Raw genomic sequence first — 25,960 nt, 5'->3', positions numbered from 1 at the left:
TTCTCTTTTGCGATGATCACCTTAAATGGTGTGAGCTTAAGGAAAACGTCTTTTCAGTCATATCAGAGTGAGGTTGAGAATGAAGGAACAACATAAATAAAGTTTTGGTTCTCCAAATGTAAGATCTTCATCGACAGTCTATTGTTTCTTATAAGTTTTCGTTTATGTACGTCTTATTTTAGTAGTTTTATACTACTAAAATGAGATGTTACACTTTAATCTTTAATATTTTTATAATTATGATTTATTTTTTATTTGATATTGAAAAAATTGAAATATATTATTTTTACATTAAATATTTGATAATATATTAGTATTATTTTTAATTTTTAAAAAACATGTAATTAATATTTGAGACAGTAAAAAATGACTACAAATATATCCATTATTAGATATAAAATTAAGAATAATTTTTTACTAAATGAGATGATAAAACCCGCAACTATATCTTCTCGTCCCTATTCATGTCTCCATTTTTAATAAGTTAAAATTATTAATTCCATTTTTTCTAAATTTGGTCGAATTACGTTAATTAGGTAAGCATATGATTAAAGTTTTTCTCCATCCACATCTCTGTTTGGGTTTTATTCTTTATGTTTTAGTTCATTCTAAAGTGTTTTATCAAAGTTGTATTTATTTTATGTTAGAGTCAACATATTTTGTTAATTTTATTTATGATTTATCCCGTTGCAAGTTTTTACATTTAAGAAAAACCGTGGAAAGCTATTTACTATTTTTAATTGTTTTAAATTAAATTAATAGTCAAATTGGTGATTATATTTGTAGTTATTTGAGTGTTTATCTGCTCAGTTTAATTATGGCATCTCATGCTAATCAAACATATTATACGTATCCAAGACAAATTTCTAAATATCTGATTTTTAATGTAAAATATTTAGAACATTTATGATAATTATTAAAATGACGGGTTTGATTTTTGTATTATCTTGTATGTTTTAGTTCTCTTTTAGTTTAAGCTGAACGATTCATTGAAGTCTAAGCATAATTAGGTAAAATTATTAATGTAATGTATAAAAAATAATTTAAGAGTGATAAAAACACAACCATATAAAAATTAATGAACCATGCTATTTATGATGTGATGGAGGTTAGTTGAAGTATGAATTTGTGTAAGATTTTAATCTTTCTCTCTTTTGCCAATAGGCCAAGTTGCATTGCAAATTTTACGAAACACAACTTAAATAAACATTCTAGAAAACTATTTAAAACTAAAAAATATATATAGGCACAATCATTTAAGCAAAAATATACGTTAAAATAAACAAATGAATGATAAAAAAAATTAAAAATTAAAGGCTATACAATATTAATAGTTAGAAAAATACGAATGTCACATTTGGCGTAACAAATTTTCAAAACTTAAAGTTACTTTTCGTAAATATATTTTAAAAAAATAGTAAATATAAAATATTAAACAACAATAAAACATTAATATTAATTAATAATTTAAAAAATGGGACGTGGCATTGAAGAGTTAAGGCTAATGATTGAAAAATGAAACGTACATTAATAAAATAAATAATTGAAATCATTTTTAAAATTTAAATCATAATTTTATACTATTATAAATTAAGATCGTTTTATATTAGGTTTAATGTTTCGGTAGTCTCTTTTTTCTTCTACAATCTTAAATATTTCTCCTACTTATTCCGTGTCTCAATTGAATCTTTATTTTTGAAAAATTGAAACAAATAGAAGCTTACCGTCAAATTGGACAAATGTCGTTTAAGAGAGCCTTACATGGCTTTCTTTAAATTGACGTGACATTAAAAACCTGAATGTGAAGTGTATTTTGTAATTTGTGAATTAAAAACTGGAGTGCAAACTGGGGAAAACAAATTTAATTAAGGACAAAGTGGGCAAAACAAATTAAATTAAGTGCAGCTCCTACAATTGAGAAATTGAAAACAGATTGGGAAAAGAAGATTGAGACTTTGTATTAGGGTTCGTGGGAGAAAAAGAAGTGTGTTTTTGTTCGATTGGAAGAGATGGATAATCAAATGCAGAAGTCACATTCTTATTCTTCTTCGACATGCAATGGGTAGCAGAATCAAAACTCTAATGTCATTTTTCGTGGTGGTGGAGTATCTAGGATTGATGGTGTCTCACCCTTTTGCCTGTGTGGAGAGAAAACAGTGGTAAGAACAACTCGAACGGCTAAGAACAGAGGGAAGCAATTTTTGGGCTGTCCTAAGCACAAGGTAAAACAACGTGGATGAATAGTTGTTTGTGTTAGTAAAAAGTCCTTTTAGATGTTTTTTTTTACAGAATGGACATGAAGAAGGTGGTTGCAATTTCTTCAAATGGTGTTGTGATGATGGTATTGAGAAAAGCTATACAAATTTAAAGTGGGAAGAAAAACATGAGTGTTTGTCAAAGATAGAAGAAATGGGAGGTGGAACGAAGATGATGAGTGATTTGTAGAAGTATGTTAAGGTTGTGGAAAAATGGATAAAGGTGTTGATAGGGGTGGTTTGTTTGATTTTTCTGCTTAATATTATTGTAATTTCAATATCGATGACAAATTCATAATGTAGCAGGGTTGGTCGTTTTGTTAGGATGATATTAGTAGGGTTTTTCGTTTTGTTAGGATGCAACTGATGATGTTAAAGTGAGTTTGTGAATGAAAACTCAAATAACAATGTATTTGACTATCTGAATGAATGAAGTTGTGTTACTCAAGTAGGAATCCTAATAAATTAAGGAATGATGTTAATGGTATATGAAAATTGATGAAGAGAAACATGTTGAGATCAATGAATCAAAGTTGTCTGCAAATTATGTATGGACACTAAAATAAGGTGAATAGGGTGGGGGTATTTGTTGTCATGTTCCTTACAAGTGAATTATTACATAATAAGATGTTTAAACTTGGCATCATTGTCATTCATACACATTTCTATGGTTGAGCTTCATGGTCATGAAAAACTTCAGATAATTGTGATGATGGCATGAGTGGTTGTGTTGATGGGATGACTGGGTTTGATGATGGAGTAGGTTGTTGGGTAGCTTCATGAGTAGGTTCTTGGGTTGCTTTGGGGCAACGACTTTTGTTGTGCCTAACCTCCCTACATAGCCTACATCTCTTGTGCAAACCAGCTTTTCTTAGTCGACAATCATCCTTTCTGATCTCCTACTGTTCCAGTCTTCTTTTCCTTTTAGGTCTTCCTGGCATAACTTTTTTCCTAGGAGGCATGACATCCGAATATGGTGTTAGCTCCCACATGTTATTGTCATTGATGAGGTATACGATTGATGCGTATGTTTCTTCATAGGTGGACTTCATAAAGCCAGCTGGAACGAACTGCTCTCCATCAATATTGAGAAACTTCATTGCGACCAGAAAGTGACAAGATGGAATTCTAGTGATGCTCCATCTCCTGCAGGGAGCATGAAAAGTCGTCTATATTTATGACAAACTTGTCTCCATTGTAGGAGACGTGTCTCACTTCAAACAGTTTATTTACTGACCAACTGTAAACAAAGTATGGCAAAAATATTTACGAACCAAAAAAGTAATTCAACACAATTCAAAAGTAATGAATAAAGTTTACCTAGCAATCTAATGTTTGGTTAATTGGGATTTCTTTCTAAATCTGGTCTGGATCTTTGGACAAATTGATCCTGTAATGAACTATATCTTAAACCTGTTTCTTGCCCATCATTGCATGATGTACACCCTGATTTCTTCCAACATTGTTATGATTGGTTTAGTCTTGGCATGAACCAGACCACTATTGAAAGTCTTACTCATATTGTTGATCAAGGTGTCACATTTTGGTGTTAGGCTGAATCTAAACCTTGACCAATATCTACAGCATATGATCTAAACATATGTTAACAATATTTAAAAACAAAAAAATAGTGTTAAGTTTAAAACATAAACCTTGGAGTGAAGTTCAAAAGATAAATCTTGGAGGGATGGCTATCAAATGTTTGAATGCGTCTTCATTCACATCTTTAATATTTCTCATTTCCATCTCCCAAGTTTGTGGGTGAGTGGTAGTAAATGCCCTCCACATCAACCGTTTTAGATTTTTACCAAGATATTTCTTCCTAAAGTTTGCATATAAGTGTCTCACACAAAATCTTTGGTCAACACCAATAAGTAGTTATTGTATGGCTGGTAGTAGACCCTATGGTTTTAAAATGATAAAGAGCAGTTAGGAGCATATATAAGTAATGAATTAGTGTAGGAACGTACCAAATTAAATACACTATTACCTTTTGTTGGTTTGACACAAAAGTTATTGATGAACATACTTCTTCACCAACAAGGTCATCAATCAAAAGATTCAGAAACCACGACCATGAATCTTTTTTTTCAACTTCTACCACCGCATATGCAATGGGCAACATTTGATCATTTCCATCTCTCCCAACAGCTGTTAACAACTCACGACCATACTTTCCTTTTAAAAAGGCTCCATCTAATCCAAATATTGGCCTACAACAGACAAAATTGTCTTTGCATGCCTTTAGACAAGAGTAAAATCTCTTGAAAATTACTTCACCCTCATTATCCTCAACATGAACCTTAACTATAGATCCTAGATTTCTTCCCAACAACTCATGTGCATAATTGATAACGGTTGAAATACTGTTATTTTTATACTTAATTTTGATATTAAAAACACTCTTTATGACTTAGAAACAAGCTTGAAATCATGCTTTTGCTTAAGTTGTGAGGATAAGAGAGTTGAAGGTGGTATTATTGGTTTTATGTGTGGTTTTCCTTGTTTTGACAGGAATTAAGATGAATTGGATGAAGAAGTTCAAGTAGCAAGGAGTTGAAGTCAGGAAAGGCGGGAAAAGTAGCACATAGAAGAATCGTAGATAGCGCTGAGCGTCATTTTGGGGCGCTGAGTGCCAATTTAGTGGTGCAACCATTGTTTCACGCCTGAGCGCCAATTTAGAGGTGCAACCACTGTTTCACGCTTGAGCGCCACTGCTGAGCGCCAATTTAGAGATGAAACCAATGTTTCACGCCTGAGTGCCATCCCTGAGCGTTAGTTTAGTGCCGCAACTATCGCTGGGCGCCCTTTTAGGGCGCTAAGCGCCAACAACGTGGGCTTGGACCTGTTTTATGTTATTTTTATGAACTATTTAAGGTTTTGGACGACCTAGGGTTCATATCTTTGGATAGAAAGAGGCGTAGAAACACTCCTTTCATCCCTCAGAGGCGGAGTTTGGATGCGGAAGCTCCGATCTTCAACTTTTACGGTTTTATCTTTCATTCTTTTCCATATTTTCATCTAGTTTCACCATGTCTATGGTGAACTAAACCTCCATTGTTGTTGGGGAAACAATGTAATCCTTTGAATCTCTCATGTATTGAATTGATTTATATTATAAATGCTTTACTTCATTAATTGTTAGGGTTTTTTCTCTACACTCTATGCATGCTTTGTTTAACTCATTCAATTGCATGATTTTTGATGTTGTTGATATGGAAACATATGGGGAAATCTAGAACTTGGGAAATTCTTCCAAAAGCAATATTACATAGACATAGGGATAGGAGGGTTGGTTGCCTTTAAGCTTCTGTGTGAATGTAATGCATAATTAGTTGTTGGGGATACAAGACATTGTGATCTAGTAATTAAGAGTAGGCTTTCTTCACCGAGACATCGAGTTTAAGGTAAATTAGAAAGTGACATTAACATTAATGAAGAAGATGAATTCATAAATACATGAGAGTGGATAGGATAATTCGGAAACCCTAACAACATAATCATTCCATATTTTATACATCAATCACCTCTGCATTCTTCAAGTCAATTGATCAACACTTGAATTCATATTTATTTTCTGCATTATAAACACTATGATATTGTTTACAAGTCTTAATTAATCAAGAACCCACATGAATGTCTAGGTTGTGAGTCTCTTGGGAAACGATACTTGGTCTTACCATTTATTATTACTTGATACGATGTGGTACACTTGCCGGAGTGTTAACAAGTTTTTGTCGTTGTTGTCGGGGACTCATGGTTTAACTATTCTATTCGTGTGATTATTGATTAGCTTTGACTTGATTTTTTTATTTTAGTGTATTTTTTGTTTTGTTTTGTTTTAAAATTGCTTTTTAGGGTTTTGTTTTCTTGTGTATGGAGGGTATAATTCGAACTAGAAGCAAGAAAACTTCGAAACCTCTTCTTGAAGGATTGTAGGAGAGTAGAAGGAGAAGGAGAATCCGAATATCTAGAGAATTATTTCCTTCTCTAGAGACACTGTTACAACCCTCACCACAAGAATCTAACCAGAGTACTGAAGAGATGGCTGGAGAAAATAATGGCAGACACACTCTGGCGGATTACACCACTGTTGTTGGCCCTCATTACTTTAACAACATTGCAAGGCCGAGGGTCAATGCTACAAATATGGATGTGAAACCGGCGTTGATACAATTGGTGAAGAGCAACCCATTTAATGGATTGTCTCATGAAAGTCCATATGAACATCTGACCACATTCAATGAGATTTGCAACACTGTGAAGATCAATGGTGTGCCGGATGACGCTATAAACCTTAGTTTATTTCCTTTCTCATTGGGAAGCAATGCTAAGCTATGGTTGAATTCTTTCTCGGAGGATAGCTTTACTGAATGGAAAGTTGTGGTTTCAAATTTTCTGAACAAGTACTTCCCACAGTCAAAAATCAACAAGGGTAAGCCATAAATTTCTTCTTTCGGGCAAGGTATGGAGGAGACGTTAGGTCAAGCATGGGATAAATACAAGAGTTTGCTGAGGAAGACGCCCACGCATGGCTTTGATGAAGCAACAATAGTCATTCTTTTCCTTGGAGGTCTAGGTTCACAAACCAAATTGATGCTAGATGCCTCAGCTAGAGGTAATATTAAGTGTAAGACTCTAGAGGAAGCTTTTGAATTGATTGACAACATGGCTACTAATGATAACGAGATGCATAATGAAAGAAGAGCTCCATCTCAACAGAAGGGAGTTCTACAATTACAATCTCAAGATGTCTTGCTTGCACAAAATAAAATTATAACTCAACAGTTGGAGAATTTGACAAAGACACTCGCTCAGTTGCAAAAGGAGCTGAAGAATGTTTCACAGGTTCAACAACAACTCTGTGAATTATGTGGTAGTGATCATATCAATGGTCAATGTGCTTTTCCAGTGGAGGCCCTAAAAGATGTCAATTATATGGGCAATCAATTCCAATACCGCCAAGGAAACTTCAACCAAGGGTGGAAACCTCACCCAAGCATGGGTTAAAGTCAAAATGGACAAACTGGACAAGCAGGACAATTTAATAGACCACAGCAGCAACCATCACTATGGCAACAAGTATCTGCACTAAATGAGAGATCAACAAAGCTAGAAGACACTCTTCAACAATTTATGCAGGTGACTATCTCCAATCACAAGAGCATTGAAGCTGCTACAAGAAATTTGGAGATGCAGGTCGGCCAACTGGCCAAGAAGATGAAAGACAAAGCAGAAAAGAAATTTGGGGCTAACACTGAGGTTAACCCTAAGGAAGAGTGTAAAGCTATTGCAAGCATAAATGATGAGAGGGTGGAATAGAGTAAAGAAAGAGTTGAGTTAGAGAAGAGAGAAGAAAGAGAAGAGAGAATATGTGAGGTTGAGATGAAAGAGAAAGAAAAGAAGAGGGAAGAGAAATTTTTTGAGAAAATTGAAAAAGTTATTCCTTACCCTAAGGGGCGTGAAAATATAGATAAAGAGAGACAATATGAGCGTTTTAAGGAGATCTTTAGGCAATTGGAGATTACTATACCTTTGACCGAAGCACTGCAGCAAATTCCTGCTTATGCGAAGCACATGAAGCAATTCCTCACAAAAAAGAGATATTTAGATGAGGAGACTATGGATGAACAGGGAGATTGCGGTGTTATTTTGGAGAAACCACTTCCTCCAAAAGTGAAAGATTCAGGAAGCTTTACTATTCCTTGCGTCATTGGGAAGGTGAATATAAGGAAAGCCTTAATTGATTTAGGGTCAAGCATTAATTTGATGCCCTTATCTCTGCTCGAAAGGATTGGTGATCTTGAAATCAAGCTAACAAAGGTGACTTTGCTTATGGCGGATAGGTCTTCCAAGAAACCCTATGGTGTAGCAGAAGATGTTGTGGTTTGTATAGAGAAACTTAAATTCTTGGTGGATTTTGTGATGATGGAGATGGATGAAGATGAGAAGATCCCAATTATTCTTGGAAGGCCGTTTATGAAAACGACAAAGGTAATCATCAATGTGGATGATGGAATGATAGTGCTTCAAGACCAAGATGAAAATGTGATCTTTAATGTCTTCAAAGGTGAGCAACAGATTCAAGAAGAGAAGACTAATCATAAAGCTGCATGTAAGGATGCAATAGTGACTAGCCTTAAAGCTGCCAAGCCGGTCATCAAAGGTAAAAATTGTTTCTTGTCACAGGTTAGGGAAGAAGAAAAAGATGACAAAGGAAGGATGGTTCATGATGACTTGGTGGATGCACAATTCAAACTTGGCACACTTGTAAGATTCAAGAACAAGTTGTGGGTTATGAAAGATTTTAAAGAGAATTGAGTGATAGAGATTGAAGCTCCATATTCAAAACGAGTCAAGAAGGTGGACCGAAAGCAATTGTTGAGTTGATGTGATGAAAGCAAGTAGAACACCAACATTAAAGATGGAACTTGAGTTTTATTGGGTCAAGATAATCACATTAAAAGAGTGCTTACTGGGAGGCACCCCAGTGATTTAAAAACATTAATTTCTTTGAGTTATTGTTTATTTTGGTGATGTAATTTAAAATTTTGGAACACTGTTTTATTTTGTTATGAGACTGTTGTGGCATAACATCTACGGATGGATGCTAGGCGATAGAGTATCTACTGAAGGATACTATGCTTATACACACACCTACTTATGGGTGTTGGTGAGAAAGATATGCATCTACTAAAGGATGCTGGAAGATTCATGGGTCAGGCTCATGACGTTAAACAAGCGCTACGTGGGAGGCAACCCAGTTGTTTGAATTTATCTTTGTTGTTTTGATTTATTTTTGTTCTAGTTGCATTATAGATTCTTAATTGTTGAATGTTTGAGTGGTGTGAGAGATTAAATGCATTGATTGAGTGAGAGTATGCGAAGTGAGTGAAAAATGCATGAAATTCGAAAAATTGAGAGTTGAGGTTGAGTGAATATTGGTTAAGTATGCTTAGGGCAAGCAAGAAAAGAGGAGAGATGAATCGCGCACACCGCTCAACGCCAGTTGGGGGTGTTGAGCGCGACTTCTGTAGACTTGGGTTTTTAGGTTAAAATCGGGCGCAGTGTAAGTTGGCCCATGAGACACTTTCCTTACCTTAGGTCTACCCCTAGCCGCTCCATTCACTCTTTCTAACCACTTCAAAGCACTCTCCAAAGGTTTTCTCTCCACTTTCTCCTTAATCCTCCTCCATAAAACCCTTTCTCCACCCATTTTTCTTCATTTTTCCATCCAAGTTTGGGGTTTGTTGAGAGCACTACTATTAGGGTTTGGTCTCCCCAATTTTATTTGGCATTCTTCGCACATTGAGTATCCCCAACCAAGTAAGTACATGCATTTTACATTTTAGGACATTTCAAAGTATGATTTTGAATGAATGTTGTGGTCCAAGCATGATTCTTGAGGAATTTTGATATCTATGCATGATTTGTTGAAATAATCACTATTTGGACTGATTAAAATATTTGATTGATGATTGGAACTGTGAAAAATGCATGTGAGTAGTGTTTAAGGCTGGCTTAGGTCATTTTCATGGATGAACTGTCTGGCGTTGAGGGCCTTCTAAGGGGCACTCAGCGCGATTTCTGCAGAAGTTGTTTTTCTGGCTGCTGGCCATTTGTTGTTGTCTGGTTGAATGTTTCTTGTTGCAGGTGACACTGATGGCCCCTGTTTTGTCCTCAGCGGTGATAAGAATAGTAGGTTTGGATTGTTTTTGATGGTTCATATACTAATGCTTGATAATGCTACTTGTGGTTTTGTGAATTATTTTTGATGCAGGGATGGCTTCCTCGTCAGGGAAGAGAGTTAAAACCATGGGAAACAAGAGAAAGGAGCCAGAACGTTTCTATTCAAACAAATTCCTTTCTCATAAGCATGAGCGACACTTTCAAATAGTTCAAGATCGAAGGCTTTTGATGGAGCGAAAAGTGGGGTGGATACCATCCTTGGCCCCGCAATTTGGAGAGGAATTAGAAAGAAGAGGATGGGAGAATGTAGCTACTTACCCTACATCAGCAAACATAGCAGTAGTCAATGAATTTTACACCAATGCAAGGCCATTTGGCAATACTCATACATAGAAGTACATGAGCTATGTGAGAGGAAAGATTATTCGGTATGATCCTGATACTATTAACATGTTTCTGAATACTGAGTGGGCTAGTGAACAGTGTCAGTTTGCATTGAGTATGGAGGAGGGAACAGATTTTGATGATGTAGAGAGGACATTGTGTGTACCTCGAGGACACTTCCAAAGGAACAGGAATGATGCGCCCATTCATATTAGGAGATCCCATTTGACTCCTTTGGCAAAGTACTGGATGACATTCACTCATGCCAACATTCAGCCGTGTTCTCATGTGTCTGATATCACTACCATTAAGGCCATCTTCCTTTATTATGTGCTTAAAGGGTTGAATATTAATATTGGGCAGGTCATAGCAAATGAGATTCAGACTTGTGCCAATTTTGTGAACGACAAAGCACCTCTAGAGCATCCATATTTGATCACGCATCTGTGTGAGTTAGCTGGGGTGAATACTTCCACACCGTCGATGGAGCGACCAAGGAAGGAGATTGATTCTTCCTACTATAACCAGTATTGCATGTTGGATGAGGCGGCCCAACAAGTGCCACCACCACATCCTCCTAGAGTTCATAGGAGAGGACCACCACCAGCACATGTGCAGCCTCAGGATGTAGAGCCTTTTCAGATGAGGGACATGTATATGTCCCTGATGGAGTCTAGGATGCATGCATTACATAGAGGACAGGTGGCCACTGTAGAGATGATTATAGGTATGTATGATACACCCCCTAGATGGTAGTGGACGATGGACGAGTTTAATACTGTGGTGGGATGGCCAAAGGATCAGGCACAGGCTAGTGGAGCTGGAGTAGCTGAAGCTTCGGCCATGGAGGATGATGATGAAGATGATGAGTATGAAGATGGTGATGAAGAAAGAGGAAGATGATGAGGAGGAGGAGGACTCTGATTGTTAGTAGAGGATGATGATAGCATTTACTGATGAATGCTATTTGCAGTAGAACAGGATGTTGCTTATCTTTGTCTTGTGAACTTTATTTTGCTTATGTTTTCAGAATAGGTGTTGATGTACTCAGTTTGAGACTTATATTTGATGCGATGGTTTGATATTGATCTGCGTGTGATGAATATTGCTTGATGATGCTTTGATATTGATTGATGTTGAGATGTTGCATAAGATGCTGATATATAGGTGGTTGTTCACAAACTGTGTGAGCAGATGCATGATGTTATGATTGTGATTATGATGCTAAGCATGATGTGTATTTGGTGTATGTGGAACATTGAATTAGTTTATATGTGAGGTTTTGAACTCCAGAGTATTTGTTGTGAATGATTGTTATTCTTTTGAAAGCATGAATGATTTTGCCCAGGTTTCTATGATTGAACTACTTGCTTGCTTGTGTCATATGATCAAGGCCATTTTTTATTACCCCTTTTCTTAGCCAATGTATGATTTTAGCCCAAAGGACAGAGAGCACAAAGTGTTCTACCCTTTTTGAACCTTAAGCCTTAAACAGATCATATCCTTTGCGAAAATCTTTACCTTGAGTTAAGTTGAGAATCATGGTGTGGTATTGATAAAGGTTCAAGTTTGGGGTTGATTGGGAGAATTGAAAGAGAAAGTGATGAAAAGCATTGATCTAAGTATTGAGCAAGTATGAAAAAGAGAAAAGAAAATAGAATGCAAAGAAAGAAAAGCTCAATGCAAAAAGGGGAAAGTTGGGAATGAGTGAGATTGATTTGTCTAAAGAGAGATTGTATTTGAATGATAAATTTATGAATGACTCTCTTAACTCAAGGATTTTGTGATCTTGAAAAACCAATTTTGCTTCTTAGCCCAGCCACGCTACAAGCCATGGAAACGTTCTTGTGATCATACTTGTCTGTGAGTATGTTTGATTGTGGTAAATGAAAGACAATTTTGTTCTATGTGACATTGGGATAAGTAGAGTGAATGAGTGACCTCTATATACACCTGTGTGATTGAGTGAAACACTTTGTCCGGTGAGGAATAGTTCCATGAATACATGATTACATCTATGCTTAGTTAATTGATCATTCATGAGAATAAGCATCTGTTGGATATTATGTGATTATGTGAACACCATGATGATGAGTGATTTTAAACAAGGCATGTGTACATCTTAACTGAATTCTATTTGATGAGCTGATTTAAGTAATTACTTGTCTTGGAAGAAAGAGTTTTTGAATGTGTTGAACCATTGTATTGATTGGTGGAAGACTGAGTTATATCTTATTTGCTTGAAGACAAGCAAAGTTCTAAGTTTGGGGTTGTGATAACGGTTGAAATATCGTTATTTTTATACTTAATTTTGATATTAAAAACACCCTTTATGACTTAGAAACTAGCTTGAAATCATGTTTTTGCTTAAGTTGTGAGAATAAGAGAGTTGAAGGTGGTATTATTGGTTTTATGCGTGGTTTTCCTTGTTTTGACAGGAATTAAGATGAATTGGATGAAGAAGTTGAAGTAGCAAGGAGCTGGAGTTAGGGAAGGCAGGGAAAGTAGCACATAGAAGAATCGCAAATAGCGCTGAGCGTCATCTTGGGGCGCTGAGCGCCAATTTAGTGGTGCAACCATTGTTTCACGCTTGAGCACCACTGCTGAGCGCCAATTTAGAGGTGCAACCACTGTTTCACGCCTGAGCGCACCGCTGAGCGCCAATTTAGAGGTGAAACCACTGTTTCACGCCTGAGCGCCATCGTTCAGCGTCAGTTTAGTGTCACAACTACCGTTGGGCGCCCTTTTGGGGCGTTGAGCGCCGACGACGTGGGCTTGGACCTGTTTTATGTTATTTTTATGAACTATTTAAGGTTTTGGACGACCTAGGGTTCATATCTTTGGACAGAAAGAGGCGCAAAAACACTCCTTTCATCCCTTGGAGGCGAAGTTTAGATGCGGAAGCTTCGATTTTCAACTTTTAGGGTTTTATCTTTCATTCTTTTCCATATTTTCGTCTAGTTTCACCATGTCTATGGTGAACTAAACCTCCATTGTTGTTGGGGAAACGATGTAATCCTGTGAAACTCTCATATATTGAATTGATTTATATTATAAATGCTTTACTTCATTAATTGTTAGGGTTTTTCCTCTACACTTTATGCATACTTTGTTTAACTCATTCAATTGCATGATTTTTGGTGTTGTCGATATGGAAACATATGGGGAAATCTAGAACTCGGGAAATTCTTCCAAAAGCAATATTACATAGACACAGGGATAGGAGAGTTGGTTGTCTTTAAGCTTTTGTGCGAATGTAATGCATAATTAATTGCTGGGGATACAAGACATTGTGATCTAGTAATTAAGAGTAGACTTTCTTCACTGAGACATCGGGTTTAAGGTAAATTAGAAAGTGACATTAACATTAATGAAGAAGATGAATTCATAAATACATGAGAATGGATAAGATAAGTCGGAAACCCCAACAACATAATCATTCCATATTTTATACACCAATCACCTGTGCATTCTTCAAGTCAATTGATCAACACTTGCATTCATATTTATTTTCTGCATTATAAACATTATGATCTTGTTTACAAGTCTTAATTAATCAAGAACCCACATGAATGTCTAGGCCGTTAGTCTCTTGGGAAACGATATTTGGTCTTTCCATTTATTATTACTTGATACGATTCGGTACTTGCCGGAGTGTTAACAATAATCATATATCCTCTTATATTGTTCCTTAAAGGACCCTTATAATGTGATCAGAATCAAGAACCCACATGAATGTCTAGGCCGTTAGTCTCTTGGGAAACGATATTTGGTCTTACCATTTATTATTACTTGATAAGATTCGGTACACTTGCCGGAGTGTTAACAATAATCATATATCCTCTTATATTGTTCCTTAAAGGACCCATCAATGTGATCAGAAGCAATAGTTTTGGCTCTATAAGCCATACACCTAGATATACCTATGTTCCACTTCCTTTGAACTTTTTCACGAATATCTACACCCTTCACTTTAAGATTTTTCGTTATTGTTTTCTCCAACTTTTTGCTCAACCACTTGGCATCAAGTAACTTCAGGTTGAACTCCCTATTGCAAGTATGATTGTCATTTATAGTTCTCAGCTGCCATGATTTCACAACCTCCATATAAGCACAATATATGGTCCATGGGCATTCTCGTTTTGCACCAAAGCACTTGTGCCTCAATCTTGTTTTGTCATTTTTTACAAACTTTATATTCCTCCCATTTTCCAAAGCATAACCTTTTACAACATCTAAAATATCTTGCTTTTTAGCAAAATAAGTCCCTACTTCCCATGTAAAGTCTACCATACTTTTTGGCATACAAAATGTACCAAACCTCCCGTAACCTTCATTATCATTAACCTCTTCATCACTATCTGTTGCACTAAGTGATTCCTCATATTTTCACTCCTCATCTGACAAACCTCTATCATCATCATCAATCTTGTTGTCTGAACTATCAGAAAGATTTTCTACTTCTACTTCCACATTACCATCTATATCACCATCTATATCACATTCAACACTCACATCAACTAGCCCCTCTAAGCACTCACTATTTCCATGTACACCACCTTCATCAGTAGATGTACTCCAACTACAAAGATCAACTTCTTCCTCCATAACTCCTTCACACACATTCAACTGTTGCTCTTCGTCACCATTACCTTCAACTTCAACTTTAATACCATGAACATCTTCTTCACCCTCATGCACCTCTTGTACGTGACCATCACCTTCACCCTCTACTTCAACACCATCACCATCTTCTTCAACCTCATGCACCTCTTGTACATGACCATCAACTTCACCCTCTACTTCAACACCATCACCATCTTCTTCACCCTCATGCACCTCTTGTACGTGACCATCACCTTCACCGTCTACTTCAACACCATCACCATCTTCTTCACCCTCATTCACCTCTTTTTGTACTTCACCATGACCTTCAACTTGTCCTTGATCATTAGTAATATATTCAAGCATATGTATCACTTCGGGCTTAGAAATAACATGTACAACGTATAAATGAACCTCACCATTAAGCCTAGCTAAGTTAGCCATATGCATGGCACCAGTGTCATTAATCAATTTTTCCAACCTATTTTCTAACACTAAACCCTCTCCTACACAATACCATAAATCTTTAAAATTATCATATTCAAAACCTTTCACTACACTAACAACCACAAGAGGTGCATGAGGGTGAAGAAGATGTCTCCCCTTCATACTTCAGGGTACCATCATTCTTAATGAACTTCCCTCCATGGTGGAAAACAAAGTCAATAATGTCGTCCATTTTGCATAACACAATATAAATATATCTACACACACCTATTATGCAAACATATGACGACAAATATAAATATATATATATATATATATATATATATATATATATATATATATATATATATATATATATATATATATATATATATATATATTAAAACCATAACAAAATCCACTCACACAAACTCAAATAACTTTAAACATACATGGGGGACCATCATATTGCAATCAACAACACAGACCAAACCATTGAAACTATGGGGGACCACCACCCAATATTGTAGTTTCCCAACTATAAAAACTAAGAAAATAAAGCACAAACGCTGACCTTTGTTCAGATTAACCTCCACTCACCACGTGCTTCAGCCTCGTGCTTCCAATGACACAAGGTCCCACACCTCACCCCGTGCTTCAACTTCTTCCAAACGTCGCGCATGCACCCTTGTTTCAAGCCGATGTTTTTCACCCAGGAACCCTCGCTTCCAATCGAACAAAAATGATCTTTTTTTTCTCCCATGAACCCTAATACAAGCCCCAATCTTCTTTCCTCAATCATTTTTCGATTTGTCAATTGCAGAGAAAGGGGTTACACTTAATTTTATTTTTTTTCCCACTTTGCCCTTAATTTAATTTCTTTTTCCCAATTTGCCCTTAATTCTTTAATTCATAAATTACAAAATACACTTCACAATCAGGTTTTTAATGCCACGTCAATTTAAACAATATTGTCAGCATGCCACGTAAGGCCCTCTTAAACAATGTTTGTCCAATTTAACGGCAAGCCTCTATTTGTTTCAAATTTTCAAAAATAGGACCCAATTGAGACACCAAATAAGTAGGAAACTTATTTGAGATTCTGGACGAAAAAATGGACCTACTGAAACATTAAACCTTTATATTATTGTTTGACGTATGAGAAAATAAGATGGGATATATTGTATTGATTTTATAATATTTAAGCTTGTTGAGAGGAAATTTTCTTTTTATTATTGTGTATGAACAACCAATGGAGGGTGAGAATATTAAGAATTTGTACAATCAATTCAATAGTTTTTTTGTTCCATTAAAGAAAATTGTTTTTTGTTGTATATGGAGGAACATTTTAGGTTAAAATAAAGGTCTTCTTTAAGTCAAATTATATTAAAAGTAGCACTCACTATCCATTGTTAGACGTCAATTCATAACTTAAACTACCTGACACTCATTGCACATTTCATAGACAATGATTGGAGGTATAAAAAAAGGATGATTAGTTTTTCAATCATATATAATCATAAAGATAATAGGAAATTTTAAGAGAATGAAGAGTTAGAAATGTGTCAAGTTGATAATAAATCATCTAATCATATGGTTGTTACATATTAAAAAAAATAAAGAATATGAGTGAATTAATAATGGATAGACAATATTTTTATGATTGATGACTTAAAAGAGTTGCATAATTCAATAAGTATTAGAAATGTTGTCAAATTTGTAAGGTCTTCATCACAAAGTGTATAGAGTTTTAAAAAATTGATTGCAAAAAGCTATTGTGTCTTCATGTTCCCACAATGTGGAATTCCATATATGATGTTAGATGCAACAACAAAATTTCAAGTTTTGCATTTGATACTATGATTATTGTTTCGGTAAAAAAAACTAAGAGTCTTAAATCAAAGACAAAAAAATACAATAACCTCTCTTAATTCAAAGTAATAATCATTAAGGCCAAAACAATTATGTTCATTGATCATAAGAGAAAATAAGTTACAATTTGTTACAATTTGTTTATTCTCTAAAAACTAAGAGAAAATAATAACAATATACAAAAATAATAACCAGATAAAAAAAATCCTATATCGCTTAATAAAAATTAAACTAGCTAATAGATGAACTTGGGTCCCAAATTATGGCTCAATCCTTTAAGTCGGTCTCTAAACATCTCGTACGCATACGACGATTGACTCAACTAGTAGATGATCAATATCAAGATCCACTAGTCTCTCCCAAAGATAGATATCGGCCCAAAGGACATTGCCTTACGCGTAGAGATAAGTTCAACTTTTCACAGGTTGAAAATATGACAAGTTCATTAAGAATAATAATCATGTGATCTATTTTTTTCAAGTTAAGTTCAAACATCGACATTAGGACATCACTCTCTACAGTTCGATTAAATAATATGATAATGTACTTTTTATTCTCATATCTTTTCATGAGAATGTTCTCTAGTGTCTAGGGTGGTCGATCTAACACCGAGATGATTCTAGATGGTACAACTATCATGCATGATTAATATGACAAGTTGTAAGCATATTCTACTAAGTTAGTTAGATGTTTTAGTTCTTAAACCCTATTTGGAATATTGTAATTTTCAATTTCTAATTAAATATTTTTTTCTTAGGTTGAATCTATTTTGGAATAGAAATGTAGATAACAACTTCTATTCAAATTGTAAACATAACTAATTTATTATATATTTAATTTGATGTTATTTGATATTTTTATTTATTTTTTATCATTATTTAATTTTACATTATCTTTTAACTTTGATATTCTCATAAACATTTATTTTATGCATCTTATCGGTCCATTATATAGTTAATTCTAATATTAACTTTAAATAACATGCACCATGATCTAATTAATTGTAATTTCTTTAATATTCAAATAAACAAAATAGAGAAAGATATATGAAATATTCATCCTTTCTCACAACTAAGAAACAACTCTTGTTTAAAAGAGATTAATTTGGAAGTTATAAGTCAACAAAAAATCTGAAGAAAAACTTTAATGTAAAAAAAATGTCACATAACTTTTTGAGAAATATAAATGGTTGAAATTTTAGAAAATAGAATAAATTTCATTATAAAAAAAAATCATTTATAGGAATTAATAGTTTGAGAATTTCTATAAAGCTTTAAAGGATGTTGAAAAGAATGTGAGACCTTTATCTTAAATCTTAAGGAGGGAACAAGGAGTGATAAGGACTAATTGTCTGTCTCAAAGGGTTTTTAACACTATTTTATTACATTACTAAATACATATTAATAAATTGATTTAATAATAGTTTCTTTTTCAAAAGTAAAAAGGTTCTTTCTAAAAACGTGAATAGATTTGTTTCTCTATGTGAAAACTTTTCTATAAAAGCAATGAAATAAAATTATGGTAATTACAAATTAAGAATTATATATTTTTAATAATATATAAATAAAATAATTTTTATCATATAACTTCATTTTCTAATTAATATTGTTTTAAGATAATAAACTTCATCTAATATTAGATTAAAATTTTTTTAGTATGATTTATTAAAACTATTGTATCACCTATTACTAAATTAAAATCTTATAAATTAATTTTGTAAGAATAAATTAGATTTAAAACTTATTTTCTAATAAAAAAATAATAAAAATGTACCAATAAACAAGATCATGAATTAATCCATACAAGGAAATCAAAGTAAATTCTTATACATTGTTGTTCTACAAGGTAATAAGAAAAAGCTAAGAGGGACACTGCCAATTGTTTAATATCATCAACTTGTGATTCATTTAGGTTAAACTTCAAGCTATGCTAATGAAAAACAAATAATATTTTCCAAATGGTTAACTCTCTTGCATTGGAATTCAAGGAATAAAGGGTTCTTAATGCAAATGACTATTTTCTTTAAGCAATGTCTCTTCTGCACTTAAGCAATATCAAACTTCTCAAACTCTTCAATTTCTCATCATCTGTTGATTTTGAACCCAAGACAAAAAAACTAGGAGATTTCAGCATTATTAATCTTCATTAACACTGCTATATGATAAGACCAACAAAGATGATGAAAATGAGAATGTTAGTAGAAGTTTATCCTGAAGAAGCAATGTGATGTTGACTGTAGTCAAAGGTGGAATCAGAAATTCTGTAATCTGACTTGCAAGTTTCCCCCACCAAAAACCTTGATTAATAATTGAAAGAAGCAAAACTAGTTGAAACCTGCTTCTGTATTCTTTCTTTTCTACAGTATATAAGGTTCTTCTTGGAAGCTGTACACTGTTTATCCGTATGTTAATGAGTTATAAGCCTAAGATGTCACTATGTTCATGCAGAAACTTCCCAACTCCTTTTCTTTGGTTTCCATTGTTTCTGCTTCTGCTGAGAAATGCTTCAGCTGATGGTGACAAACAAAAGGCAATCAATTTATTCTCCTCAATTATTCTTTATATCTGAATACATATGTACTATTTTAATTTTTGGTTAAATATGTTTTTAGTTAATTGGATACGAAATTGCAATTCATCTCTATTCCAAATTTTGATACATTTTTTCAAATTTATACAGTCTTTTAACACAACAACGTCAACCTCTTTTAAACTGTATTTCAGGCTGATAATTGAACTGTTTAAATCATCTGACATGTTACTGTTCAAATGCCAATTTAGAATACTGTTTAACACCTAAAAGAATTGATATTGTTGGATTAAAAATCTCTATATTAATTTATTTTTGAAGTTTGAAGACCAAAATATATCAAATTTTGGGATATGAACGAAATCCAATTTTGTATCAAGCATACTTAATCCTTTATTTTTTTTTAAGGAAAGACCAACCACATATTCACTATTTATGCTTAGGTTCTAACATGTCATTCTGTTTCCTACTGTATATGAGCCTGATCACAACATTTGAGATGTATGCAGAACTTTTACATTGTTTTCCTGGGAGATCATGCTGGGAGTAGAGACATAGCTCTAGACGCCCATTTAAATATTCTCTCTGCTGTTAAAGGAAGGTGGCCTAATAAAATCATAAACATTTTCTTATTCTTTACTCTTCAAGCGTAAGACACAAAAAAAGTGACTGTGTAGCTCTTGTTTTGAACTGTGTTTACTTAGCAGCATCCTTGAAGCCAAAGAATCCATGGTATACAGCTACACAAAGAGCTTTAATGCATTTGCTGCTAAATTGTCCGAGGATGAAGCTAAGAACTTGTCTGGCATGTGGTCATTTTTCCCTAGTTTATTCATGTTATTTGTCAATTAGTGAGTAGTTTTAGTTTTAGTCACTTTTTTTACTTTCTTGCTTGCTATATTTAGCCATGGATGAAGTAGTTTCTGTTATTCCAAATCAGTACCGCAAGCTACACACAACAAGATCATGGGACTTCATAGGATTACCTTTGACTGCTAAGAGAAAACTGAAATCAGAAAGTGACATAATTGTGGCTCTTTTGGATACAGGTTCATCATACTTTACATTCCATTTTCAATATTTCATCCTTGTTCTTGATATCACACACACACACACATAGTGAAACTTACATGGTTTAACTGACATTGTGTCTCTCCATATTGACGAGGTAGGGGTCACTCCTCAGCTTCAAAGCTTCAAGGACGATGGATTTGGTCCTCCACCTGCAAAGTGGAAAGGAACTTGTGATAAATATGCAAATTTTTCAGGCTGCAATAGGTAACATCCCTATTCTTCTGTACATTTTTGTCACTGTTTTTTGAATCTGTGATCATGTTTTAGTTAAATTTTACGTTTACTTATCTGAAAGTAGTTTACTTGAAACTATTGATATAAGTGGACAGAGAAAAAGATTAAAAAATAACTACTAAAATGAATAATTTAATAGTTGAATTAAATATTAGTATTCTGTCCATGGAATACTTGAAGCAAGCTGATAGGAGCCAGATATTTCAAGATTGGTGGAAGGCCTGATCCATCTGACATATTATCCCCCATAGATGTGGTTGGTCATGGAACTCATACTGCATCAACAGCAGCAGGAACTGTTGTCCCAGATGCAAGTCTCTTTGGCATAGCCAAAGGAACGGCTCGTGGTGCTGTGCCATCAGCCAGATTGGCAGTTTACAAAGTCTGCTGGGCGAGTGATGATTGTGCAGACATGGACATACTAGCAGCATTTGAAGCTGCTATACATGATGGTGTTAATGTCATATCCATTTCCATTGGTGGAGGGAATCCAAATTATGTGCAGGACTCTATAGGAATTGGATCATTTCATGCCATGAGGAAAGGCATAATCACTGTGGCCTCAGCTGGAAATGATGGACCATTCATGGCAACTGTCACAAATACTGCACCATGGATTGTAACAGTGGCTGCTAGTGCCATTGGTAGGGATTTCAGGAGCACTATTCAGTTGGGAAATGGAAAGAATTTTTCTGTAAGTTCTTACTTTGGCATTCACATATGTTCTTCCACATAACCACAGCAACTTTACCATATTTTAAAATGAAAACAGTTGTGTTCACAATTAACCAATTTTTAATTTCACATACACCTATAATTATCTATACAGAGGAAATTTTTGCATTGAAATCAATTATGAGAATGTAGAGGAGATTTTCAGTTATTGTTTCTGTATGAGAACTGAGAAATTTCTGTGATTCTGATAGACTTCAAGTTGAGTCATGATGCATGTAACTCAGTATTTAAGGTGAGTCTACATTGTTATAAGTTGCAAGTCTTTACAAGTTACTACATTGAACTTGTATCATGATATTTCACCGATCCAGTTTCTCTTCCTCTATTTCAGTCCACCAGCAATCTTTTCAAAACCAGAAAAACACAACTTAATGCAATAAAAACATCTTAAGAGAAATTAACAAATAATGATCATGGAATTAGGTCACAGCCTAACAGAAAATCCATGAAAAACAGAAGTGAAACATGGTGTACAAAATTTTACACATCAATATCCAAGATCAAATAATGTAGTTTGTCATTACACAGACCAAATACAGCTCAAATGTCAACTTGAAATACTGTTTAACATGTAAAAAAAATTAACTTTATTTGGTTAAAAGGACTATATATATTTACCTTATGGTTACTAAAATTCACTCTATATTCCTACACATCCAACTGTGTGAAAATGCAGGGGGGAGGGCTGACCACCTTCAATCCAAAACAGAAACAGTACCCCCTTGTCAATGGGACTGATGCAGCCAGAAACTCTGGAAGCAAGGAAAATGCTAGGTATTCTTTTTTGTTTCTTTTGACAGCACATTGTTAAGCTTTCCATATTAGCAAAGAACAATTCAATGCATTGACAGGTTCTGCTTTGAAGACTCCTTGGATCCAAATAAGGTGAAAGGAAAACTTGTATACTGTAGTTTAAGTGGCTGGGGCAGTGAATCTGTTGTGAAAGGAATTGGTGGCATTGGTACTATAATGGAAACTGACCAAGTTTTTGAAATTGCCCAAATATTCATGGCTCCAGCTACCATAGTGAATAGTAGCATAGGTCAAATTATTATCAATTATACACACTCCACAAGGTATGATAAGATTCTCTTCATTGCTCTCTCCATATTTGGTTACTTGTTTACTTTTCCTTAACAAGCTTATCATAAATGAATCATTGTTACAATACAACACTCTTCTACTTAATCATCTCTAGATAACTTATTTTAATTTCTTGTTAAACTAAGATCACCATCAGCAGTAATACATAAGACCCACGAAGTAAAGATTCCAGCTCCATTTACTGCTTCATTTTCATCTAGGGGTCCAAATCCAGCATCTAAACATATTCTCAAGGTACCAGAGGCTGCAAAGCAATCATAATGCTATCTGTTAGTATATTGACCATTTAGCTACTATTTGAGGAACTGAGTAAGTTTTATAATCTAATCAGATAAGGTACTTTGACACCAGAAATTTTTTTACACCCATTTAACACTATTCCTCATTACTCTCTTTTTTCTTTAGAAATACAAAAGTTAACTATTATTAAGACCATTTCCCTCCTAGAAAAGTTGTAAGGTGGTAATCAAATGGTGTCAAATAACATTTTTTCCAATCTTTTTGATGCAGCCAGATGTTACAGCTCCTGGCCTTAACATCTTGGCATCTTATACACCTATGAAGTCAATTACTGGAGAGAAAGGAGATACCCAGTTTTCAGAATTTACACTTATGTCTGGAACTTCTATGGCATGCCCTCATGTTTCTGGTGTAGCAGCATATGTGAAATCATTTCACCCCAATTGGTCTCCTGCTGCAATAAGATCAGCCATTATTACTACAGGTGAGAGTCAAAGCCTATTTCCACTTTTGCTGGTTGTTTTGTTTCATCATATGCAAAATCTGAAGCCTTTTGTGTCTCATGTCTTATAGAGTAATTAGTGTAAAAGACTTTCATAAAAGTTGTACCTACCAACTACAATTTCTGATTGGTTAAGCTTGATGACACCGACACTAGCAGGTATTAAACACTATGTTTTAAGAAGGCTTGACTTTTGACTTGTCTATCTACTTCTTTGTTCAGCTAAACCTATGAGCCAGAGAATTAACAAGGAGGCAGAATTTGCCTATGGTGCTGGTCAAGTGAGCCCTACAAGAGCTGTGAGCCCTGGTTTAGTCTATGACATGGATGACTTTGCATATGTTCAGTTTTTATGCCATGAGGGCTATAATGGTTCCACTCTATCAGTGTTAGTTGGCTCTCCTGTGAACTGCACCTCTTTGCTTCCAGGACTTGGCCATGATGCTCTCAACTACCCCACCATGCAACTTAGTGTGGAAAACAACTCAGGCACAACAGTAGGAGTTTTCAGGAGAAGAGTGACCAATGTTGGTCCTGCTCCAACCATCTTCAATGCCACCATCAAATCTCCCAAAGGAGTGGAGATCACAGTGAAACCTGCAAGCCTCATTTTCTCTCATACTCAGCAGAAGAAGAGCTTCAAGGTAGTGGTGAAAGCAAAATCTATGGCAAGCATGAAAATAGTATCAGGTTCCCTTATTTGGAGAAGCACACGTTACATTGTTAGGAGCCCTATTGTTATCTATAGTCCATAATCAAGCTTGTAGCATTCATTGCCTGTGTGCTAAAACATATGGCTCTTCTTGAGCTCAATGTTGATATTCTTTTTAATAAATCTTCACTTATTTCTTACATTTTAAAATAAAGAAAATGAAATGAAATATTAATATGTATTTATGAAAGCCATGACTTTTTAATTTAAAAACAGAAGTATTTTTTCATTTCCTTTTTCTTAAAAACTTAAAAGTCACGTTGACTTGAACTTAAATATTCCCCACTAGTCTTTAGGGTTGAATTTTCTTTTATGCTAATCTTATATTGAGAAATTGGTCCCACTAAAAAAGACAATAGTTAGAATAATTTTATTTATTTTGCATTTATTTTTATTAAGAATTAATTATATATTTTTATTAATTGAAAGCAATGTAAGAAAATATATTAGATATTCGTAATAAAAGTATATCAAGAAATGTTTAATAATAAAATAATTTAATTTTTAATTATGTAATTTTTGTTTTAGAAGTGATGGAAAGTAGAAGAGTGTAAAAATAAATAAAAAGATAACTAATTTAAACACAAGATTATTTTCATAAATTGTGTTAATGATTCAATAACTAAAATTATGCAAAAAGAAAAAAACAAATAACACTCTTTTTTGGGATCAAAAAATTGAAATTCAAGATAAATTACAAAGGATATGGTATATAAACTTTATCAAACTTTACTATTATGGAAATTATTACTCACTTTTTTTTTTCAATTTAATTACTCCCATCCCAATTCCTTAGTAGAAAAACTCTATTTTTTTAAAAAGTCAATTATGAAAACTTTCTTTCACAAGAATTACAATAATTAGTCAAACTCAATTCTAGATAAAAGCTTCATAGATATTTTTGTTTTAGTTCTAAATAATAAAAAATATTTTTTAGTACTCAATAAATCAAATATCAATCAATGGTTGATCAAACCAACAAACATTAATCATAGAAAAAAAATATTAACAATGGAAAGACATATATAAATATAGATAATACAAATTACACGTGATTTTCATTAATTAAATATCTAACCCCAATGAAAAAAAGAGTACAAAAAAGAAAATATGCACAATGGAAGTAGACGAAGATCCAATTATGAAAATTGTGGTCTTCAAGATAACCCTAAGGCCTTGTTCATTTGAGGGAATTTGAGAGGATTTGAAGATAAATTTTTTTGTCGTTTATTTGAGTGAATTTAGAGGTAAATGAGAGTGAATTTGGAAATAATTTTTTTTAATTTGTCACGTCAATACAATTCTATACTAATTCTTACAAATTTTACTTCCAAATTCACTCTCATTTACCTCTAAATTCACTCAAATACATGCCAAAAAAATTTATCTTCAAATTCCCTCAAATCCACTCAAAAGAATAAGGCCTAAGAGCCCAAAACCTTAACCCTCTTCTCAATCACCTAAAGACATATTTTCTAAAGAAGAAGCAATGAAAATAAGCAAAAAGTGTCACATAAACAAAAGTAACACTTAGTGCTAGATACTTCATTATGAATGGGCGCATGCACCTAGATACAAGAAAATAGCTCTCTAAACTTG

The 25,960-nt window shown here is 34.1% G+C and overlaps 1 protein-coding gene across 1 annotated transcript; it reads left to right on the top strand.

Annotated features, from left to right (window-relative positions):
- Positions 1–20,263: 20,263 nt before the first annotated feature.
- LOC108346476 (subtilisin-like protease SBT4.14) lies at positions 20,264–24,480 on the top strand. The gene is made up of 10 exons (XM_017585553.2): positions 20,264–20,361; positions 20,468–20,565; positions 20,666–20,809; positions 20,933–21,038; positions 21,249–21,762; positions 22,480–22,577; positions 22,655–22,879; positions 23,033–23,141; positions 23,418–23,631; positions 23,872–24,480. The coding sequence occupies exons 1-10, from the start codon at positions 20,264–20,266 to the stop codon at positions 24,402–24,404; spliced, it is 2,139 nt and encodes a 712-aa protein (XP_017441042.1). The 3' UTR covers positions 24,405–24,480.
- Positions 24,481–25,960: the final 1,480 nt, after the last annotated feature.

The sequence above is a fragment of the Vigna angularis genome, chromosome 9, assembly GCF_016808095.1.
Source record: "Vigna angularis cultivar LongXiaoDou No.4 chromosome 9, ASM1680809v1, whole genome shotgun sequence".
NCBI lineage: Eukaryota > Viridiplantae > Streptophyta > Magnoliopsida > Fabales > Fabaceae > Vigna > Vigna angularis.
The sequence above is the reverse complement of the archived record's forward strand: the minus strand, read 5'-3'. Positions and strand labels throughout refer to the sequence as shown.

Excerpts from the sequence above, each read along its gene's own strand:
- LOC108346476 (XM_017585553.2), top strand. The coding sequence starts at position 20,264 with ATGCAGAACTTTTACATTGTTTTCCTGGGAGATCATGCTGGGAGTAGA. Across the intron at positions 20,566-20,665 it reads TGAAGCTAAGAACTTGTCTG|CCATGGATGAAGTAGTTTCT; the intron begins GCATGTGGTCAT and ends TGCTATATTTAG. Across the intron at positions 23,142-23,417 it reads CATCTAAACATATTCTCAAG|CCAGATGTTACAGCTCCTGG; the intron begins GTACCAGAGGCT and ends TTTTTGATGCAG.